At 33.1% G+C, this 23,481-nt stretch overlaps 2 protein-coding genes across 2 annotated transcripts in view; both read right to left on the bottom strand.

Moving 5' to 3' along the window:
* Positions 1–23,481, bottom strand: part of LOC127563500 (DBIRD complex subunit ZNF326-like) — a 116,209-nt gene that overhangs the window by 59,900 nt on the left and 32,828 nt on the right. The gene's annotated exons all lie outside the window — the stretch shown is intronic.
* LOC127563499 (DBIRD complex subunit ZNF326-like) overlaps positions 20,593–23,481 on the bottom strand; it is a 35,726-nt gene continuing 32,837 nt past the window's right edge. Inside the window, exon 11 of the mRNA XM_052000020.1 lies at positions 20,593–21,722. Coding sequence (XP_051855980.1) covers positions 21,522–21,722 — 201 coding nt within the window. The 3' untranslated portion in view covers positions 20,593–21,521. The remainder of the gene's footprint in view (positions 21,723–23,481) is intronic.

The following is a 23,481-nucleotide window of genomic DNA, read 5'->3' on the forward strand; positions in this document are numbered from 1 at the left end:
AGATTTATTCATTAAGTATTTAATTAAAACTTTTGCTCCCAAAAGTTTCCAATTAAAATCTACACCATATAATTGACTTTGAAATATAAAATTTCACTTTACCTATAATTAAGAAAACTTAATATAAAATTATACAATGATGTATGTTGAACCCTTAGGGTGGTTTGGAAACAATTTGATGATAGGTTGAGAAAATGCAAGAATACATTGTGCTTAGTCAGAAATGGTTTGAGTATGATAGAACTGCTGCACAAACATCAAAATCATTATGCACATTAACATGAGGAAACAATCATCCTGCTATATTTTTATTAAAACTATCATAATGTTATAAGATTGATCATACCCTTTAACCCAGTTATGGAAGAAGAAGAAAAAGAGGAGGAGAAGGAAGAAATTTAGGTGTCACAGAAAAAATCCCTAAATTCAAACTCCATCCTTAGACACTTAGACTGAGCAGCTAGTTTTCTCTCTGTAAAATGGGGATATAATTCCTACTTCCCAAGGTGATAAAGAAGAATAAACGAGACATTTATAAGGCAATTAGCATAGTGCCTGTAACACATAGTAGGTCCTATATAAATATTAGCTATTATTATTTCATTATTAATATTATGAGGAGAGAAGGAAAGGATGATTTTATAAAACTGTTCATAACCTCCAGCCTATCAATAGCATTGTTAAGGTGTAAAAAAACAAAAAGGAAAAGATAGAAAAAAAGAAAAGAAAAAAGGAAAATATCAACTATCTCTACATAAATATTCTATTTGTTCTTTTTTTGTACAGTGGAAAGGGCAACAACAACTGTAATAAGGAAAGGGATTAATAAACAAACTATGGCATATCCGTATTCATGGATTATTTCAACATAAGAAAACTTGAATGTACTTATCAAAGTGAAGTATGCAGAATCTAGAAAATAATATATTCAAAGAGTATAACAATATAAATGAAAGGAACAAGGGCTATTTTTTAAAAAATCAAACTGCTATGTAATTATGATAAGTAAGCTTTCCCAAAGAGGAGAAGAAAATGTACTAGCTTCCCGTCTTTGTAAAAGTGGAAGACTAAGGTTACAAAATAAGACAAACTGCCAGGGGTGGTGGTTCATTCTTGTAACCCCTCTCACAAGGAGGCTAAGGCTAGCTAGCAGATCTAGAGTTTGGGAGTTCTGAGCTGCAGTAGGTTGTCAGTCAGGTGCTCACACAGAGTTCAATATTAATAGAGTGAGCCAAGAAGGAAGAATATAGGCCACCAGGTGGCCTAAGGAAGCATAAATTGGTCCAGGTGGGAAAACAGAGCAGATCAAAGCTTCCATATTGATTAGAAGGAAATTAGCTTGTGAGTAGCTGCTGATCTTCAAGTCTGGGTGAAATAGGGAGAACCATTCTTTTTTTAAAATTTAAAAAAATAAGAAAAAAAATTTTAAAGAGCATTACAGACTCAGATTATAATGCTTGTTTTGCATAATTTCTCTTCCCTATCTATTTTTTCTTCTTTTTTATGCTACAAAAGATAATATAAAAACAAAATACATTAACAAACATATCTGTTTTCATAAGTAAAATAAAACTACATGAAAATTTAGATGGACTATTTTGTTTTGGGCCTTCTGACTTGCCAAGCAGATAATTATCTTATCAAATAGGTCTAAAACCTCTGACAGATTACAGGAAAAGAAGTATGAACTACTGATCATTCACTAAGGTATTGAGGCAATAGCTTCTCTGCTCTCCAGCTTTCCTTTGGCTAATCTATTACCTGACAACTAACAGGAGCTAATCTGCTGGGTGACCAACAATACCACTACTAGATACATGCCCCCAAATAGGAGGAAAATAACTAATGTTTACAAAGATACTTAGTGCAACAGACAATTTTCAGATGATGAAATTGAAACTATTTCTACTCATAAGAAAAAATGTTCCAAATCACTATTGATCAGAGAAATTGCAAATTAAGACAACTCTGAGATGCTATGAAATACCTCTCAGATTGGCTAAGATGACAGGAAAAGATAATGATGAATGTTGGAGGGGATGCGGGAAAACTGGGACACTGATGCATTGTTGGTGGAGTTGTGAACGGATCCAACCATTCTGGAGAGCAATCTGGAATTATGCCCAAAAAGTTATCCAACTGTGCATACCCTTTCAGTGTATGGAAGCATGCTCCAGTATGGAGCAGTGATCCAGCGGTGTTACTACTGGGCTTATATCCCAAAGAGATCTTAAAGGAGGGAAAGAGACTTGTATGTGCAAAAATGTTTGTGGCAATCCTTTTCGTAGTGGCTAGAAACTGGAAAATGAATGGATACCCATCAATTGGAGAATGGCTGGGTTAATTGTGATGTATGAATGTTATGGAATATTATTGTTCTGTAAGAAATGACCAGCAGGATGAATACAGAGAGGCTTGGAGAGACTTACATGAACTGAGGCTAAGTGAAATGAGCAGGACCAGGAGATCATTATACACTTCAACAACAATATTATATGAAGATCAACTCTGATGGAAGTGGATATCTTCAGCAATAAGAAGATCCAATTCAGTTCCAATTGATCAGTGATGAAACACCCAGATAAAAACACTGGGAAATGAATGTGGACTGCTTACATTTTTGTTTTTCTTCCCAGGTTATTTTTACTTTTCTAAATCTGATTTTTCTTGTGCAACAAGAGAACTGTATAAATAGGTACACATATACACTGTATTTAAGACATACTTTAACATGTTTAACATGTATGAGACTACCTGCCATCTAGGGAAGGGGGTGGAGGGAAGGGAACAGTTGGAACAGAAGTGATTGCAAGGGATAATGTTGAAAAATTACCCATGTATATGTTCTGTCAATAAAAAGCTATAATAATAATAAAAAAAAGAAACTTAGAGCATCCCTTTTTCTGGTTGCAAAAAACTGGAAATTAAGGGTATGCCCACCAAATAGTAAATGACTGAACAAATTATGGTACATAGTCTTTTTAACTCTAGCTCCCACTGCTTAGAAACCAGGTATGTTACTTTTCAGTCCTTTTACATGGTTCTCTGTTCTACTAAAGAGATTTAGGGGAATCTTCTCTCTCTAATGGCTTCAGCCCTTCCAGATGATCTTCCCTCAAGTGTAGGGGATGGGTCCCCTGCACCCTAATTTCATTCAGCTTTTACCGGTCGGATTAGCTCTTACCAAAACAAAATTACTTCAAAGGTATAATAACCTACATACAAACTTACTACCTAACACCTTAGATGGTAATTCCGTGTCTGTACCATCTCAGTCTCCGGGGAGGGGAAGGGAATTGTTTAAAACTTATTTTAGTTCCTAGATAGCACAGTTCCAAGTCCAAAGACTGCCTTGTCCTTGAATCCTAGGTACCCTGGCTTCTGAGGACTTCATTGCTGGGCTGACTGGCTATAGTACGCTACCTGGAACCCTGACTCCAAGGTTACCATGGCTCAAATTCTTGGGTCCAATGGGAATCACTGCTGGCACCTGAAATTGGGACAAAGAAAACAAAACAGAAACTGACACTCATCAAGCTACAGGGCCTAGAAAAGGGGTGTGCATTTTGGAGTGCTATTCAACCTTTCTTAGTTCAGTTCAAGTCTTCTGCACTGTGGGTCAACAGAATGATCTTCACCCTCTGGGACGCATCAAGAAAATATCACAAAGGAAAGTCAGAGCCTGTTCCAGTTTAGTAGTTTTTACAGGTGTGGCCTGTTCTGACTGTGAAAACAATCAAAGAGGCTATTCCTAGCCATGCCGTAGGCAAACATAGAGAAGTACGATTAAATGATCTGAGTTATGCTCCAAGGTTATGCTTACAAAAGTAACAGAAAATCATTGTACCAAAAGAAAAGATGAAAGGGACAGTCTTAGAGAAACCTGGAAAAACCTGAATGAACTGATGTAGAGTGAGGGGTATAGAACAATTTATACAATCACAACATTATGAAGACAATTGATTTTGAAAGGCTTAGGCTCTCTGATCTATGCAATGATCAACCAGGGTACCTTGGATGGTACATGCTTCATAACTTGTGAAAGAAATGGTAGACTCGAGCTACAGAAAAAGACAGGCACTTTTTGATGGGGACAATAAAGATTTTATTGGGAGGGGGAGGGCTTGTTTAATATTTGTCTCAAGAATTTTTTTCCTTCTTTTAAATTGGATTAGAGTAAAAGAGAGAGAAAATAAATACTTGTTAATTAAACATTCTTTTAATACAGGGAAGAAAAGAAATCATCTGGATTTCCTTAGGGAATTAAGCTAATGAGCTAGTGTTCTGAGATATAGTTTCTATTCATTTTTAAAGTGCTTAAACTTTGACCACAGTCATTTTTCTTTTACTTCTTTATCCAATTTACAAAAAGCCATTATAAATTTCTGAAACTCAAGAATTGAAGGGGCCTAAATTAGGAAACATTTAAGTCAGCTAACTAGATAATCCCAGAGAGCCATTTCAAGCAAATGACCAGGGAGCCCCTCATGTATCCCTAACATCTCCCAGATGCACAGAATCTTCCATATTGGAGCTCTTTGAACTGGCATGGACTATAACCAAGTCAGCAGCTTTGTAATTAAAAAAAAAAAAAGAATGATTATTTTTATTAAAGAAATACGATCTGATGCTATCTGCTCTAAGAATTACCCTACCACTCACTTCCCTAACACATTACACTAACAAGGATAAAATACAATACAATGATAAGAAACGTTTAATGTGCCACCTGTCTATAGTTTTGAAATGATTTGTGAGGAGGATGAAAAGAATCAAGAGTTTGGATCCAGGCTTCAGGTTGGAAGCTGCCTATTCAAGACCTCACTATAAATCTTCCAGACAAAGAATAACTGAACTAACTGGTCAGTGGGGGGACCTAACGTGATTTTGAAAAGCCAACAATCAATTCAGCCAATTTCAGTTTCACATACTGTGCCTGGAGACTTTAATAAAAATTCCTTTTTTCAGTAACTTAAAAAGAGGCAAGAGTCTGATCACTTTTCTCCTCCAACTTGCACTTTATCTAAAAGCTATGACTTTGCTGCCCTCTGCCGACCATTGTAAAAACTGCTTTGAGACAACAGAAAAATACAAAATTGGAAACCCATTTGTCATCTATTGGAAATCAGGAATTCAGCTCAAATATAGTCAGATGTAGCAGTTTGCTGAAATAGCTCCAAAGAAATAAGATGTTACCTGAACATAATCAGGAATCTAATCAACAATACACTTATTTTTCTCTTAAGAATGCTGTTTACATTTAATAAACTTGACTAGTGAGTCAAAAGAAGCCCCCTTTCTTCTCAAAAATCTTACAATTATACCATACATTACTGAAACCACTATAAAAGTCTGAAATAATAGAAATGGTAATCTGTAATATCCAGACTAGCTCTTTGGAGAATCTCGGGACCAACCTTGGTCTTAGTGGAAGAGTGAAGGAGGCAGGAGAGCCCCTAGGATGGCCAAAAATCTTTTATTTCTTTATTTTATGCCTTTATTTTATGTCTTTTTTTCAAGGAGGGTTAATATACTTTCCCCCTCTGCTTCTTTTCTTAAACTTCTTTGGGAAACAAAGTATAAATATTCCTCTTGAGCCACTTTTTGCTCCTAGGAGACTTTGTGAATTAAAAGGTGTAGTCAAGAAGTCATTGCAAATCCTTTCATTGTTGGCTGCGAGCAGTAGACTAAAAGACATGCTTTATTATCTTCCAAATCTAAACAGCTATTCAAAATAAAAATAATTTTACTAATGTAGTAGTTATAACACCACAGAACAAGCTACTAAATTATTCTTTTTACCAAAGCCAATTTTAAATGGGCTTTTTTTAGTTGGGCCTGTCTAGGGCTCGTGAGTTTGAGTGAAGGTTTAATGGTACTGTCACAGTGTGAATAAGTAAGGGTAAGGTAAAGTTATATTAGATTGTAGCAGTAATAAGAAATAATAGAAATGTGTTTCACTGATGAAATGAGCACATGATCAGATCTAGGTTCTACAAGAATCTCCTCAGCGCCTATGTGGCAGAAAGGCTGGAGAAGACAAAGACGAGGCAGCAAATTTAAGCCCAGGTGAGGGGGCCTGAACTACAGTGTGATCCTGTGAGCAGAGATAGGGACAGGAGTTACGAGGGTAGAATGAACATCTCAGAAACGATTTAGGATTAAGGAAGGGGAAAGAACCAGGCGCTAACTTGTTTAGCACTTACTGTCACACACTACAAGGTCCGTCCTTCTCAGCTCAATGCTTCATGGCGCCTGGGGAGAGTAGCAAAATGAGAATCATTCACACTTCTTTTTTCTGACTCAACTCCACCCACCTGCTATTCTTTGCATGATCTTAAGTAAGCTATTGCTAGCAACATTTGCTTAAGTCCCTTTAAATCTGCGTTATCCATTTCTTACAAGGTGGAAAAAAGACCAAAGCACCGACTGCGTTGCTCCCTTCCTCATTACTACTGCTACACTGAAAACTTCTGCAGCACCCAGTTCACACACACAGTCTTATTGGTGGGATAAATGTCTTGTCTACAATTACACTGTGCTTTTGTGTTCCCCAATGCCTAAAGAAGTGAAATTAATTCCTGAGGGAGATGGGTGATCGTTAACCTTTCCAACCACGAGGGGCTAATTTAATATATTCCTGGCTACCATACACTAAATTAATACTTCTACAACTATATGAAACTAACTGTACACTGTACAGAAGTGGAAGTGTGCTACAAAACCCAAAAATTTCACCCTATCATCCATTATTAAATAACTTACTCCTTGCCTAGTCTTCCTGCTCTTTTTCCATCTTAAGCAGATCACATTTGAAATAAATGAAATAAAAATAACAATTTTGATTCCCTTCACAATAGCACAAAAAACTCTACCATGGTTTATTTTCTTTAATATAGGAACATTGTAGATTATTCAGATTGAACACTGTTGCAAGATAGTGACATAACAGAATCAAGGCATGTTCAGAGATGCTTGATTTAATTAATACAAGGGAGTGGAACAGAATGAAGGCATGATTAATTAAATCAATTAATACAAGGAAGTGGTCTCACTCACTAAAAACTATAAAGTATATTATGCAACTAAGTTCAGTACCTTATACACACAGGGAAAGGACTATAAAACTCTTGAACTTCTCTACCAAGATTGAAGTGAGATGATTTCATTTTCTTTCCATCACTTTGTTAGTACAAACAAAAATAAAAATTGGAATAATTATCTTTATCACAAGATAATTTAGAGCAAACATGTCCAAATTTCCCTTAATTCTTTTTTGGAGCCTGCAATGTCAATTCTCACTAATGATCAGAAGCAAATACAATTACAAAAACTCAGATTGTTTTAAATGTCCACAAAAATTACACATACACAGTTTAAATAAACCAATCTAACAAAAATCTACATCCTGATTTTCTTCACAAATGATTCCTTTTATTAAAAAACAAAAACTTTTCTCTCATTAAGATATTGGTTTACCAAAAGACCTGTGAAGAATTTCATACAACTATAAAATATCATATAAGGTTTTGGTATTTTATTACACTAATTTTCCTTTATTAAAAAATGTTACAAAATATACAAGGATGATTCAAAATTTAAAAACCAATTTTTTAAAAAGTCAAAGATTTAAAAATAATGAAAATAGAAACCTTTTGTCAAAGAAACAACAATCACATAAAAACACTAAAAAGCTTAGGAGCTGTAGTTCTTAATAGTTAAAAAAAAAAAAAAAAAAAAAAAGTCTGTTTTTGAAAATGTAAGCCAGAATCACAGGCAATAGTACAGGACTTGCTATTAAATGGTACAGGACTTCCTATTAAAGAATACTTTTACACATAACATTTTTATTTGCCAATTTTAGAATTTTTAATTAGATCAATACAACATGAAAAAGAAACTAAGGAAACAATAAGCTCTGGCATGAAAACATTTATTTGCTGAAGAACATTTTCTATAAAATCTAAGAATTCATTTCTTTAAATGAGATAAAAATGGGTTTCCCCACCCCCCAAAAAAAGGATAAAAGACAAACTTATAAAAATTATAGGTACTTTTACATATTGGTTTAAAAATCCAGGATAAAATAACAAAAAGTTGTTGGAAAAATAACATCTACAATAACAAAATATATCAAACATTGCAGAACCTAATGACATACCAAAACAAAACAAAACAACAACAACCCACAAACATAAAAGCAATTTTGAAATAACCAACAAACATAGAGAGAAAAGAATAATTTAAGGGACATTACTACCTGGATGATCAGTTTTAATAAATATGATGAAATTATTGATGCTTTTCAATAGCAACATCTTGAGTTTTATCTGTTTATGAATAACACACACCTACCTATCTACACACACACGCACAGAGTATCAGGCACTGATACACTGGGGATACAAAGGGAAAAAAAATTTTTTTCCCTTAATGAGTTTACATTAATTCTATTAGGGAGACAATCAAAAAGGGCATGAAAAATATGGAAAACCTGGAGAGAGAAACAAAGAAAACGATGAAGGGAGCTTCTGTCAGTTTCAAAATAACATTATAAAGAATAAATTGTCAAAAGCATGGATAAAAATTGAAAAACTTGATACATAATAAAGAATTCATAAAGGCAACCAAAAGTTTGGTTCACGCTTCATAAACCCCAAATTGAAAAATAGTGGAGAAAATATTACTCTTTAAAAATTCCAGGTACTTTTACATATTGGTTTAAAAATCCAGGATAAAATAACAAAAAGTTGTTGGAAAAATAACATCTACAATAACAAAATATATCAAACATTGCAGAACCCTAATGACATACCAAAACAAAACAAAACAACAACAACCCACAAACATAAAAGCAATTTTGAAATAACCAACAAACATAGAGAGAAAAGAATAATTTAAGGGACATTACTACCTGGATGATCAGTTTTAATAAATATGATGAAATTATTGATGCTTTTCAATAGCAACATCTTGAGTTTTATCTGTTTATGAATAACACACACCTACCTATCTACACACACGCACAGAGTATCAGGCACTGATACACTGGGGATACAAAGGGAAAAAAAATTTTTTTCCCTTAATGAGTTTACATTAATTCTATTAGGGAGACAATCAAAAAGGGCATGAAAAATATGGAAAACCTGGAGAGAGAAACAAAGAAAACGATGAAGGGAGCTTCTGTCAGTTTCAAAATAACATTATAAAGAATAAATTGTCAAAAGCATGGATAAAAATTGAAAAACTTGATACATAATAAAGAATTCATAAAGGCAACCAAAAGTTTGGTTCACGCTTCATAAACCCCAAATTGAAAAATAGTGGAGAAAATATTACTCTTTAAAAATTCCAGGAAAATTGGAAGACAGCAAAGCCAAGAAATGAAATATAGAGCTGTTCCTCACACTATATATCTAAAAGAATTATGAGAGGATCGATGATCTAATTTTTAATATTTTTAAATTTAGGAAAAATTATAATGTGAATGTAACATTCATTGGAGAAGACAAAAAATCTTTGTGAAATAGAAAAGTATTAGAGGCAAAACATATTTAACTATATAAAATAACAAAAAAAAATGTACATTAAAAAAGTATTAGATTGGGGAAGAAACAATCAGGTTATTAAAAAAAATCCATGATAAAATCTACCTGATAAAAATTAGAAATTCTAAAAGGAAAATGATAAATGTTGGATGGGGATGTAGGAAAATCAGGACACTAATGCACTGTTGGTGGAATTATGAATGTGAACTATTCTTCAGAGCAATTTGTAAGTATACCCAAAAGGCTATGAAACTGGGCATAGTCTATGAAACAACACTATATACTTGTGATGGAATATTATTGTGCTATAAGAAATGACAAGCAGCATAATTCCATAAAAATCCTGAAAGAGCTACATGAACTGATACAAAATAAGTGAGCAAAGCTAGGGAACACTGTAGACAGTAACAGCAATATTATATTGATGATCAGTTGTGAATGACTTATCTATTCACAAAATACAATTCAAGATAATCTCAAAGAATTCATAATGAAAAAATGCTACTTGCTTCCAGAGAAAGAATTGATGGTGTCTAAAGACATATGGTAGAATACTATTTATCATTGGTTTTTTGGTTGTTTTGTTTAAAACCAGTTTTCTTCCAGAAAATGTATAACCTATATCAGATCACTTACCACCTCAAAGGGCAGGAAAGGGAGTTAAGGGAAGAATAACATTTGGAACATAAAAACTTTTATTTTTTCTTCTAAATTTTAATACCTTTTAAATTTTTTTTCCCAATACATGCAAAGATAGTTTTTGACATTCAATTTTGCAAAACCTTGTGTTTCAAATTTTTCACCCTTCCTTCCCCTCTCCCACTTTCCCCAGACAGCAAGCAATGCAATATAGATCAAACATGTGCAATTCTTCTAAACATTTCTATATTCATCCTGCTGTGCAAGAAAAATCAGATCAAGGGGGGAAAAAAACACGAGAAAGAAAAAAATTAATAAGCAAACAAACAACAACAAAAAGTGAAAATACTATGTTTTGATCCACATTCAGTCTCTATAGTTCTCTCTCTAGATGCGGATGACTCTTTCTATCACAAATCTATTGGAACTGTTTTGAATCACCTCATTGTTGAAGAGCCAAGTCCATCATAATTGATGAGTACATAATCTTGTTGATGCAAAAAAAAATATTAAAAATGGTTCTTACATATAATTGAGGTGGAAAATGAAATATTAAAAATGAAAAAAAAAAATTTCAGAGTAATATTCAATTCACAATGGATATAAAAGACATTTTAGGAAAAAGGCAGAAACAAATTATTAACAAACTATTTGAAAACTTTAAAAATTCAATATTTGGCAGCATTATGAGACTGCTAAACATCTTCCAGTTTTAAATATATTATTTTATGGAAAATATACATAAAGCTATCTTTTTGTAATAGTGAAAAATGGAAATTATGTGTCCAACAACTGAGAAGTTACTGAAAAAACCATGGTACATAGCTGTAATTGATTATGATTACCACAAAAATAACAAATACAAATATAAACACATAAAGTCTTAATATAATATAGAATGGAAAACTGGAAAAATGTTATTCAAAGGAAATAAATTTTAAAAATAATAAAGAAAACATAAATATACAAGTAGAAAAGGGACTGGAAATGGACTTGGAAAATAATTTGCTCCCATTATTTTAGTGTATTTTCTTTACTAAAAATCAATGTTTTTACATTTGATTTTAACATGTTTAACTTACTTAAGAGTACATATTTGCTAATATTAAATTTTAAAGCAAACTTTAAAACAAGCATTTTTCTATTATTCTGTTGGGTTTTTTTCCTTAATGAGTTATAGAATGCATTCTAGTGGTAATATTTTTCCATTTGATACACATGCATCCTAAATGATAAAAATAAATCTCTTTTTGAATTAGTGATTCAAAATAGACTTTCTTAACTAACCAACTGAGAGTTGTTTTTGGAATTGGTTACATTTGTTATATGATCAGAAAGCCTTTAAAATAAGTAAAATAATCTTTCACAAAGTCGCTAGATTGATTTTGATCCAGCTAGTCAACTTTTTTTTTTTTAAAGACTATACTGAATAATTGAGGAAACTGACCAGTTTATGAAGCTGTAGATAACGTAAGTAACAAAAAAGAGACAATAATACAACCATGCAAAACAATTCAAACCTAAATATATGCACAAGCCTGGATGTACATATCTATATATAATACTGTAGTGGCCCTCCAAAATCCCCAACTTTGAAGAATACATTTTTGTACTCTTAATATAAATTTTTTTCCAAATCCAAAGCAGTTCACTAAATCAAAACCAATTCCTTTTTTTTTTTTAATTTTATTTTAATAGCCTTTTATTTACAGGTTATATGTATGGGTAACTTTACAGCATTGACAATTGCCAAACCTCTTGTTCCAATTTTTCCCCTTCTTCCCCCCACCCCCTTCCCCAGATGGCAGAATGACCAGTAGATGTTAAATATATTAAAATATAAATTAGATACACAATAAGTATACATGTCCAAACCGTTATTTTGCTGTACATAAAGACAAAACCAATTCCTTATTCGTTTTTAAGCTGTATTTATAACATGAAAAGAAATTAAACATCATGTGAGAAAAATAACATATTATTCAATCATATTATTTATTGCTTGTTAAGGAGTCTAATTCATTTTACTTGGTTGAATGAATAACAGTTAAAGTTTACTAACATTGATTTGACTGTAGAAAAAAAGGATATATAGTTATCCCTTCCCACACTTTCCCTATCACGGTTTTGCTGTAACACTGGTTGGCACAAGAAATTAAATGGAAATTTTGGGGAGAGTTTTGGAGAAATTACAGGCAATACATGAAGGTCTGCAGATGTCTTTCTTCATACAGTATTTACTTATCATTGACCTACATATAGCCTTAATCCAAATTTTACATATTATTCATATCCCATTAAAAAAAAAAAGAAAAAATTTAGATTTCTCTGGAACAAAGAGAGAGCCAAAAAATTTTAAACAGAATTTCCAGATCATGGAGGCAGTGCATGTCCAACCACTGCAACATGGAAAGGATAACTATTTTGTTACATATAATTCATAGCTTAAATCATTACATGCTTTATGTTACATATATTTGCCTTCAAATTTTATCTTAAGAAAACATCATTTAATTAAAAATAACATGAAGATGGTAGCCCTCTCAGATCTTAAAGTTTCATGCTTTAATAGTAGTTGTGGGTTTAAAATTCTCAAATGATAAACCCAAAGTTCCCAACTTTTGAGATAAGAATTCATGATTTGACAAAAACTGCTGGGAAAACTGGAAATTAGCATGGCCGAAATTAGGCATGGACCCACACTTAACACCGTATACCAAGATAAGATCAAAATGGGTCCATGATTTAAGCATAAAGAAGGAGATTATAAATAAATTAGAGGAACATAGGATAGTTTATCTCTCAGACTTGTGGAGGAGGAAGGAATTTGTGACCAAGGATGAACTAGAGATTATTATTGATCACAAAATAGAAAATTTTGATTATATCAAATTAAAAAGCCTTTGTAAAAACAAAACTAATGCAAACAAGGTTAGAAGGGAAGCAACAAACTGGGAAAACATTTTCACAGTTAAAGGTTCTGATAAAAGCCTCATTTCCAAAATATATAGAGAACTGACTCTATAAGAAATCAAGCCATTCTCAAATTGGCAAATGGTCAAAAGGATATGAACAGACAATTTTCAGGTGATGAAATTGAAACTATTACCACTCATATGAAAGAGTGTTCCAAATCACTATTGATCAGAGAAATGCAAATTAAGACAACTCTGAGATACCACACTATACACCTGTCAGATTGGCTAAGATGACAGGAAAAAATAATGATGAATGTTGGAAGGGATGTGGGAAAACTGGGACACTAATGCATTGTTGGTGGAGTTGTGAATGAATTCAACCATTCTGGAGAGCAATCTGGAATTATGCCCAAAAAGTTATCAAACTGTGCATACCCTTTGATCCAGCAGTGTTACTTCTGGGCTTATCTCCCAAAGAAATACTAAAGAAGGGAAAGGGACCTGTACGTGCCAAAATGTTTGTGGCAGCCCTGTTTGTAGTGGCTAGAAACTGGAAAATGAATAGATGCCCATCAATTGGAGAACGGCTGGGTAAATTGTGGTATATGAATGTTATGGAATATTATTGTTCTGTAAGAAATGACCAGCAGAATGAAGACAGAGAAGATGGAAGTGGATTTCTTCAACAAAGAGAAGATCTAACTCAGTTTCAATTGATCAATGATGGACAGAAGCAGCCACCCAGAAGAAAGAACACTTGGAAATGAATGTAAACTGTTTGCACTTTTTTCTTACCAGGTTATTTTTACCTTCTGAATCCAATTCTCCCTGTGCAACAAGAGACCTGTTCGGTTCTGCACACATATATTGTATCTAGGATATACTGTGACATATTTAACATGTATTGTTAAATACTGCTTGCCATCTGGGGGAAGACTTGGGGGGGGGGGGGGGGTCGGAACAGAAGTAAGTGCAAGGGGTAATGTTGTAAAAAAATTACCCAGGCATATGTCAATAAAAATTATTATATTTTATTATATTATATATAATATATGTATGTATTATATATATATATATTATAATTATTAAAAAAAAATAATAAATAAAATAAAATAAAATTCTCAAACAAGAGTCTACCCCAGACATGGCCCACCCCCTGGCTCAATGTCTAATGTTCAGCATCATTGAGTAAGAGATGTCCATTCTCTACAGGAAATTTCTAACTTGGAAAAAGAGCTTCACAAAGAATATAAATAGAAAACATTACACGACTACCTCTGATGACACCACACTGTGCCAGTTTCATCACTTTACCTGCAGGTTCCACTCTGGATTGGTCTGTTCACTCTTGGGGACTCTCTGGAATTATGGATCAGGGATCTCACTGCCATGCCTCAACTGCACCCCAAACCTACTAGAAAAAAAAGGAGATTTAAGAGTATTTTATCAGTACTACACCAAGGATACAGAAGCTAGACAACTGGGAATGCAGCGATTCTAAATTTGGAGGCATTATGCAAAAGAAAATGCAAAGTATGCTGTCAAGGGAGTCCTCCAGGAGCAATAGGACATCTTGGCAAATTCTCTGAAGAATAAATTTAATACTTATTAAAGAACAACTCTATTTTTGCAGATCCTGAACTTTCTATCACAAGGAAAGATGCAAGGGATTTTTAAGAAGACATCTGCCACTTAACAATGATAGTGACTCGAGCAATTCAAATCCCAAGTGAGGAAAATGAGTCAACCCTTTGAGGCTTGGTGAGCTTGGAGAACTTGAATCTCCGGATTGGCAATTATCAATGCTATTTGAGAAATTCTGATGCAAAGGAAAAAAATCTCAAACCCAGCTTCTGATTCATTTGCACTCAAGACACTCACATGTCAAGTGGTGATACCAATCACCGTCTGACATTTAATCAAAGACCACTGCAAAACCTTACAGAGTAAAGAGTAATTAAAATGAGGTCACACACACAGACAAAAAGATAAAGCAACACAACTCAACAATATGAAAACAAAAGGAAAAAGGAACATTTAACCTGTTCTCACTCTATTAGGTAGATTTGCTTAAGAGTTTGAGTTTATAGTTGGCAGTGACATTCTTAAGTTTCTTTTTTTTTGGCTGAGGCGATTGGAGTTAAGTGAGTTGCCCAGGGTCACACAACTAGGAAGTGTTAAGTGTCTGAGGCCAAATTTGAACTCAGGTCCTCCTGAATTCAGAGCTGGTGCTCTATCCACTGTGCCACCTAGCTGCTCTGGCAGTGATATTCTTATACTTGTTGGAAAGTAGGTCCAAAATGCATTTTTTAAAGGTAATTAAGCATAATCAAACATTAAGGTCAGATCTCAGGTTGAAATATAAAAAGAGATAACATTTAATTTCTAAGGCGTCAAACTGGTATTTCAGATCATTTTACCTATAGAGTTGAAAATGAATTTAAATTTGATTTTAAGACACTAGAGAAAAAAGCTTAAAAACAAATTTATGTGTCTGTCAAAGAAGAACACACTTATCCAAGGATATCACAAAAGCAGCTGAGATGAACCAGGAAAATTAATATTGGTTTTTATTTAATTTCCATAAGAATAATGAGCATGACTTGAAAACAATCTCCTGAAAAGTTTTTTTGTCAATCTGAGAAAGTTAAGCCAGAGCATATTATGCTAATGATTTCCTACTACCCAAAAGAATTTGCATCTAGAAACAGTCACGTTAAATTAGTACTTTCGTGGGAGTCCAAGAGAATAAAAAAAAAAAACATAAAAAACATCAATAAAATTTATAAAACAATCAACCCTAAAAATTATAAGCTTAGACATAAAACAAGTTCAAAAAACTGCTCCAAAGGGCAAAATGAGTTTCTTTAAGGTACCTAATTATGATAGTCTTACAAAAAGAGGCTCTAAAGGCATATCAAATAACTCATTTATACTGTGCATTAAGATTTTCAAAGCATTCTCCTATAACCATTTTACAGATAAAAGAGTGAGTATATGCCCATTTTTGAGATGACCTCTGAAAAATTAAGTGACTTACCCAAGTTCATCAATCTATAGTGTCTGGCAAGAAAATTAACATAGGTTTTTCTGACTAATACTCATCATACTACCTCATAAAAAGTTTCTTCATTTTTTCCACAAATCTCTTTAAGGACTTACAACAGAGAGTCAAGATTCTGAATTTCTTGTTTCATTTCAAATCTCTATAGTTTTGTCTACATTAGGATACTTTTACATCATCTCAGAAAAGGCATCTGGGAAATGTATCATTTACATTTGATTTTTGCCTTCAGTTAACCAATTTCTCTTTTTCCCCAAATCTGGTTTCAGGATATAAATCTTGTCTAAATTTAAGTTTAATGTACTCATTAAGTACTTCTGTTAAGATAAACCTTACAGTCATCTCAATAACTCTGTGCACAGATTATTCATGTTAACTCTGAGGCTTGATACACCTGGACATATAATTTTTGTCTGGTAACTGGTCCTTGCCTCTCCTTGTCCAATTGCTTATAGGGAAGGAGACACCCTTTCTTGCAAGATTGTAATAAAAATCCCTTTCTTTTTTTGCCCTGAGAAATCTTGATTTATTTGAATACAAATGCACAATGCACTTGACAAAGAATCAGCCTGCCTTTGCTAGAAGACTACCAGGGAGAGAAAAAATAGTTTCCAAGATTTTCATTTAGAGATTTTCATTTCAGATGTTCTAAGTTTGAGATAACAGGACAACCAAAAATAAAAGTAAATGTCAACTTCTAGTTGACAATAAAGAACAAATTTTCAGGAGAAAGATTAAGACTAGGGATAAATCTAGGAATCACCACCAAGAAAGGATAGCTGAAGTCATGAAAGTAGATGAGATCCCCAAGAAAGGATATTGAAAGAGAGAAATACGCAGGACCTTAGACTAAACTGAGGAATACTGACATAAGCGACAAGTAGAAAGAAAACAACAGAAGGAATTTTTAAGAGAGATGAGAACTATGATAGATGGTAACATTTGATAGGCCCTTCCAGATTACACTTTTGCATAACTGCAAAAATAGCCTCAAAAAGTCAATGGGAAACTAGATACTTCCTAAGAACTATTTCAAGTTTTAAGTAGACAACACACATTTCTACTATCCACAATAAGGAGAGAAACAATATGCTCCTTGTTGTTTAGTATCTGACTTTTACGCCATACGATCTATGGAATTAAGGAACCATAATATTAGATTTAGAGCTGGAAGAAACGAAAGATTAAGTCCAACTCTTTCATTATAAGGAAAATAAGTCGCAGAAAGATGAAGTCATACAGAAACAAGTCAGGATTTGAACCCTGATTTTTCCCACTAACCCTAACTAACACTGTTTTTCAATTCAGTTATACTAACCAACATTTCATAATGGAATTAAATATAAGCATGATGTCATTGATGAAAGCAAACCTATAAAAAGTACCAGTATTTAAAGATTCTATTTGATCAATTTTTCAGACGGTCTTTCAGACAGCATCTGGCAAACAATTTAATAATGAACTTCAGTCAATAGTCAAATAGTCAAACTAGGTATTTCTAGCACCAAATTTCCAGAAATTTCTCAATCATGACCATTTTTACCAGCTCACTACTAACCTCTGCCAATTAACTAGAAAACTAACAAACCTCCAAATCACATTGTGCAGATGCCACGTTTCCCTGAAAATCACTCTATTTTCAGATGAAATCTCATTTCTTCTCAAAAATCCTTTTAATACAAAACAAGGGATACTTGACTATCTTCAGAAAAATGGAGCCATTGCTCTTATGCAGTATGGCCAAGATTACAGTCAGAAGAAAGAAATGCATCGGAACCTCTTTCTTAAAATTCAGCCAGTCAATAAGCATTTCTTAAGCACCTTTTGGGGACCAGGCACTATGCTGAGCATTGGAGCTAGAAAAAGACACAAGAGTCCTTGTTCTTAAGGAGCTCACAAGCTAACAAGGAAGACAATCTGGAAACAGCCCTGTTATCAACAAGTTACGTACAGGATAAATTGGAGATTAATTGATAGAAAGAAGGGTAGATTAGCAAAGTGATTCAGGAAAGTCTTCTGACAGAAGATGAGACTTTTGGCATAGATACCAGAGAAGCCAAAATATGATAATGAAAAGGAAGAGTATTATAGGAATGGAAAACAACCAATGGATCATCTTGTTCAAGAACAGCAAGGAAATCTTTGTCCCTGGACTGGAGAGGATGTAAAAAATTAGGAGGTGACCATATTGTGAAGGGCTGTGAATGAACAATGGATTTATATCTGAAACTAGAAGTGATAGGGAACTTACTGAAGTTCACTGAATTTTGAAAAGAGTAGGGTGGGTATGACATGATCAGACATGCATTGTAGGTAGATCAATCTGGTAGCTGACATAGTAATGTCCGGTAATGACACAATGATACACATACAATGCTACTTTTACAAATCAATACAGTAAAAAATAACTTAGTATACAAATAATGTGTCCCCAAAGTATATTAAAGAGAATGGTTTCTGTCCCATTAAAGCTAGCAGAAACAATCTATGATAGCAGTGTACATTGGTGACACTCAAAAGGTGGTGGTTTTCTTGCTTTGAAGAGATACCCATTTATCTGTATATATAAACAGATGTAGATATGTGTGTCTAGAAAAACAAACTTTTAAAAAAAAATCAATGTTTCTTAATTAAGCTCATCACCAAAACAGTACTGGCTTAGAATTCTTCAACTACATCAATTCTCTAAAGACAATTTATTAGGTCATGGAGAAGCTATATGTATGAATAAAGGAAGCAGGAAGAACGATTACACTACAGGTCCCAGATACATTCAAATGAGTATCCTCCTGTGGATCCTATATGACAGTAAAACTAAGAACAGGGCCGTCTCAGAACAACAACAACAACAACAACAACAACAAAAAAAAAAAACAGAAAGATGTAGGGCAGGCTACAGCAAACTACAGCATATTAGTGACACACTTGTGCACCAAAAATTATACAAAAGATCTCATAAGGACACAAGGCTGAAAATGATATGGAAAAGGATTATCAAACTGAGAGCTGTGACATACTGAAAGAAAAGGAGGAAGGTATTAGATTAATCTATGGAAAGAAATTGGGGTCAAGAACTACCCAGGATGAGAAAATGTAGATCAGCTATATCTGCCTGAGAGCAGGAACTCTTTCCATTATTGAGATTATAGAGCCAGTTATGCATATTTTTTGGTAACCTGAAGCCAAAAAGGCCAAAAGTGTCAGAAAAAATCTTTTATACACAAATAGTATTAATACAGACCTAAAAATAAACGGACTGTCCATGTGCAATCTATCAAATAAAGTCTAGCTGAATGAAGAGAAAAACTAAAAAATCTTGGAAAACAAACATATTTGAAATTTGCAAATGATCATCCATTTTCTTTATAAGAATACTAACATTTTCTATTTTTCCAGAAGTAGCCTTCTAAATATAAGACTTCAAGGACTCTTTTCTTTAAATATTTACTAAGCGGCCCACAACTTTTCATAATTCTAGGTAGCTCTGCATCCTAAAAATCATCTGCATATGGACACTTGTTTAATTAATACCAGGGAAACAAATCAGAATTGGAGGTTTACTACCAGACAGTTAATATGCTCTTAACTACTGTCCCATAAAGAATTTTAATTACATTTCGTTAATTCTGAAAAGCCTGCAAAAAGCTTTGATAGGCTGCTAAGGCAAACAAGATGAACTAAGATAAATTCTAATAAAAAGACTAAACTCATTTCTCATGAGAACCTATAGTATAGCTGTCTAGCAGGGCTCATAACAAAGCATCATGGTGATGCATCTACCACACACACACAGCAAGGATAGTGAACGGTCCTTCAGAACTGAAGACACTTTCACCTCCCAGTTGCGATCGATGAAACTGAAGCTGCTAAAGACGTTAATTGCTTGTCAAATTCTACAAATGCCATTAAGCAATTCTTCAAAGATCTGTTATTTTTTTTTCATGTGGGAAATTCTTCCATCTATGTAGCACACAAAGCCATCTCCATGAGAATCTCAAGAGATGTCTAAAGGTTACAGAAACTAAATAATTTGTCCTTGGTTAGAGATGAGTCAAGGGTCACAATTAGAATTTTAATTCAGAGCTTCCAAACTACAGATGCTTAATACAATCCCTTTTGACATATCTTTTCACTACTGTCATCTCAATGGCTCCAAATTATTTCATATCTGTGGAGAAAAAATGAGAGCTCTTAACCCCAAATTAAAAACTACCTTAATTTTAGGGGAGAAAACATACATTTAGAGACAAACCAATGATACTTTTCAATATAAATGACGATGAACAGTTATGAATAGTTATATTCTGATTTACTTACCCCTCACCAAAGGGAAGGAAAAATTTTTTCTTTTAGAAAAAACTTAAGAAGTTCCACAAACCCTCAACCATAGCTATTTTAAAGAAAGTGTCACAAGAACACAGCCTTTTAAAATTCAGTGATTATTTATTCCAAAGAGACAATATTCACAAAAATATGACAGTTTGATTCTTAATGTATCAGTCAGTTAAGTGGCACGACAAAGGAACTCATAATAGCTATGATACAATTCTGTATTTAAACATACAATCAAAAGGAAATCAAGGTTTGGCACACACACACAAAAAAAACTAAACTAAAAATCTCTAAACAGATCACCAAGATATTCAAAATCAATTTTATATGCTGAAAAAATGAAATTTGGAAAGCTCTATATTTGTCAAAAATTTGATTACTGATACAAATGAAGTTCTATCCAACAAATTTTCAATATTTGAATACTGAAGCTACACAATCTTGATTTTGAAAATATCCCATTGATAAATTCCAGTTGATCAAAATTATTACTTCAGGAAAAAATGTTTCTAAAAAACATTTACTACTATAAATTGACACATAGTCCAAAAAAGTTTTAAGTGTATGCTCTTAACATAAATTAGCATACACTGAGTAATACAGTCTAAAAATAGCCATACTTAAAGGAAAAAAGTTCTGGCCCAATCATCTCTCAAAGGGGTAATAATTCAAAAGTTTTTTATACATTATGAATATTTACTCCCATGAGCAGCATTTCTAATAAAATGATTACAGTAGACATATTAATACTACACATCTTAGTGTCAACATCCATAAAGTGGGGAAAAAAAAAAAAAGCAAAACAAAATTATACAAACAACTTACCAGATCTAAGTTTGGTTACTATAAAAACTTTACTAAAATAGTCTTACCCTTCATTTTTGTAAAACAAATCCAAAACATTTTAAATTTAAAGATCATGAAATGCATGCACAGAGTATTAAACAACTAATTTTATACTATATTTAAAAATCTTAGTCAATGTAAGGGGAGAAATGCTACATCTAATTCCTCATGTAGTTAATTTTCTTCAGGCTGTTCACTATTGAAGTCAACTTGTTCTTCTGTTCCTTCCTCTTCTTCCTCCACTTCTTCCACTTCCTCCTCTTCTACTACTTCTTCTTCTTCTTCCACAGGCTCATCAATCTTTTCTTCCTCCTCATCAGATTCTTCTCCTTGTTGTTCCTGACTTGGATCTGCAGCTTCAAAAGGATTCTTACCCTGAAACCAAAATAACAATATGTTTACAGAAGTGACATATTAATTTTACGTGAATCAAATTCTAACACTCTGAACTCTTTAAAATGATAGATACATGTGATCTGTTGTGATGAATATAGCCTGAAGAAGGCATGTTTGTAGAATTTATCCTACCTTTTACCAATAGAGAGCAACCAAAGAGATCTGCCAACCTACTGAAACTACTACCTTATTTCCCATTTTCCTACTGCTTATGCTTTCAGCCTAATAAAATTCTAGAGACATTCATATGAAATAACTTTTTAATTACTTTTAAAACAAAGCAAATCTTATAAAGACTAATTGAACACAAACTCCTCATTAGTCACTGTATTTTTATGAGAGTCTTCTTAAGCTTCAGTTGAATGTTTTAAGTTTCATCTTTGCAACAGTACTAAAAATTTATGACAGACATAAAATCTCAATGTCTCAATTATTGGTGATAGTGGAATTAAAAAAACCAAAAGAATATTTACAAAACTGAACATGCCATTTTAATCTCAAAAATGGCCTGACTTTAATACTTAGTAGCCTAAGCCTATTTCACTTAATTTAGCAGTCTAAGGAGATGACTTTCCATTCTACAGTACCAATTCGATACTATCCTACTCTGCAAAAATCATTATCATCTCCTAGGAGTTTGAAAGAAATCTAGATTACAAATTACAAAATTGCTCATATTAAAAGGGGGTTTTACTTCAGCAAGATTTCAGTTCTACCTTCCCAGCCTACAGTCCCACTGTAACAACATTTAAGATAGATGTGAACATGAAGTCTTTAAAGACACCAAGCCCAAGAGATTTCTATTGGGAGCCTTAGAAAAGACTTACAAAATCCAGCCACTTAACAATTAAGTACTACTACTCTGTTCTAATGTCTCTTTAATGAATGGAAAAAAATATATTCTACCAAATGACCTGTCAATATTCTTCAAAATAGTTTGCAAGTTCAGTCAATTTCTTTTTCTACTGGATTCCATGATTACTTTTTGATATAAGAACTAAGAGTATTAGCTTAAAATACCTGCAATTTGTGCCTTTACATAATTTTGTTTAAAATATCAACCATATAAGAAATGAGCAACAGGATGATTTCAGAAAGGCCTGGAGAAACTTACATGAACTGATGGTGAGTGAAATGAGCAGGGCCAGGAGATCATTATATACTTCAACAACAATACTATTTGATGATCAATTCTGATGGACCTGGCCATCCTTAGCAATGAGAAGAACCAAATCAGTTCCAGTGGAACAGTAATGAACTGAACCAGCTACACCCAGTGAAAGAACTCTGGGAGATGACTAAAAACCATTACATTGAGAATTCCCAATCCCTATATTTTTGCCTGCCTGCATTCTTGATTTCCTTCACAGGCTAATTGTACACTATTTCAGAGTCCTATTCTTTTTGTACAGCAAAATAATGGTTTGGTCATGTATACTTATTTTGTATTTAATTTATACTTTAATATATTTAACATGTATTGGTCATCCTGCCATCTAAGGGAAGGGATGAGGGGAAAAATTGGAACAAAAGGTTTGGCAATTGTCAATGCTGTAAAATTACCCATGCATATTAGCAGGTAAATAAAAAGCTATTAAAAATAAAATAAAATATCAACCATATCATAGTTATGTTTAAATAATTTACATAAATAAATATTATATTTATTATATTATATTATTATATTATAGCTAACAATTTACTCTTTGATATCTATCTAAAAAACTTAACACAGGAC

This window comes from Antechinus flavipes, chromosome 4 (genome assembly GCF_016432865.1).
Source record: "Antechinus flavipes isolate AdamAnt ecotype Samford, QLD, Australia chromosome 4, AdamAnt_v2, whole genome shotgun sequence".
NCBI lineage: Eukaryota > Metazoa > Chordata > Mammalia > Dasyuromorphia > Dasyuridae > Antechinus > Antechinus flavipes.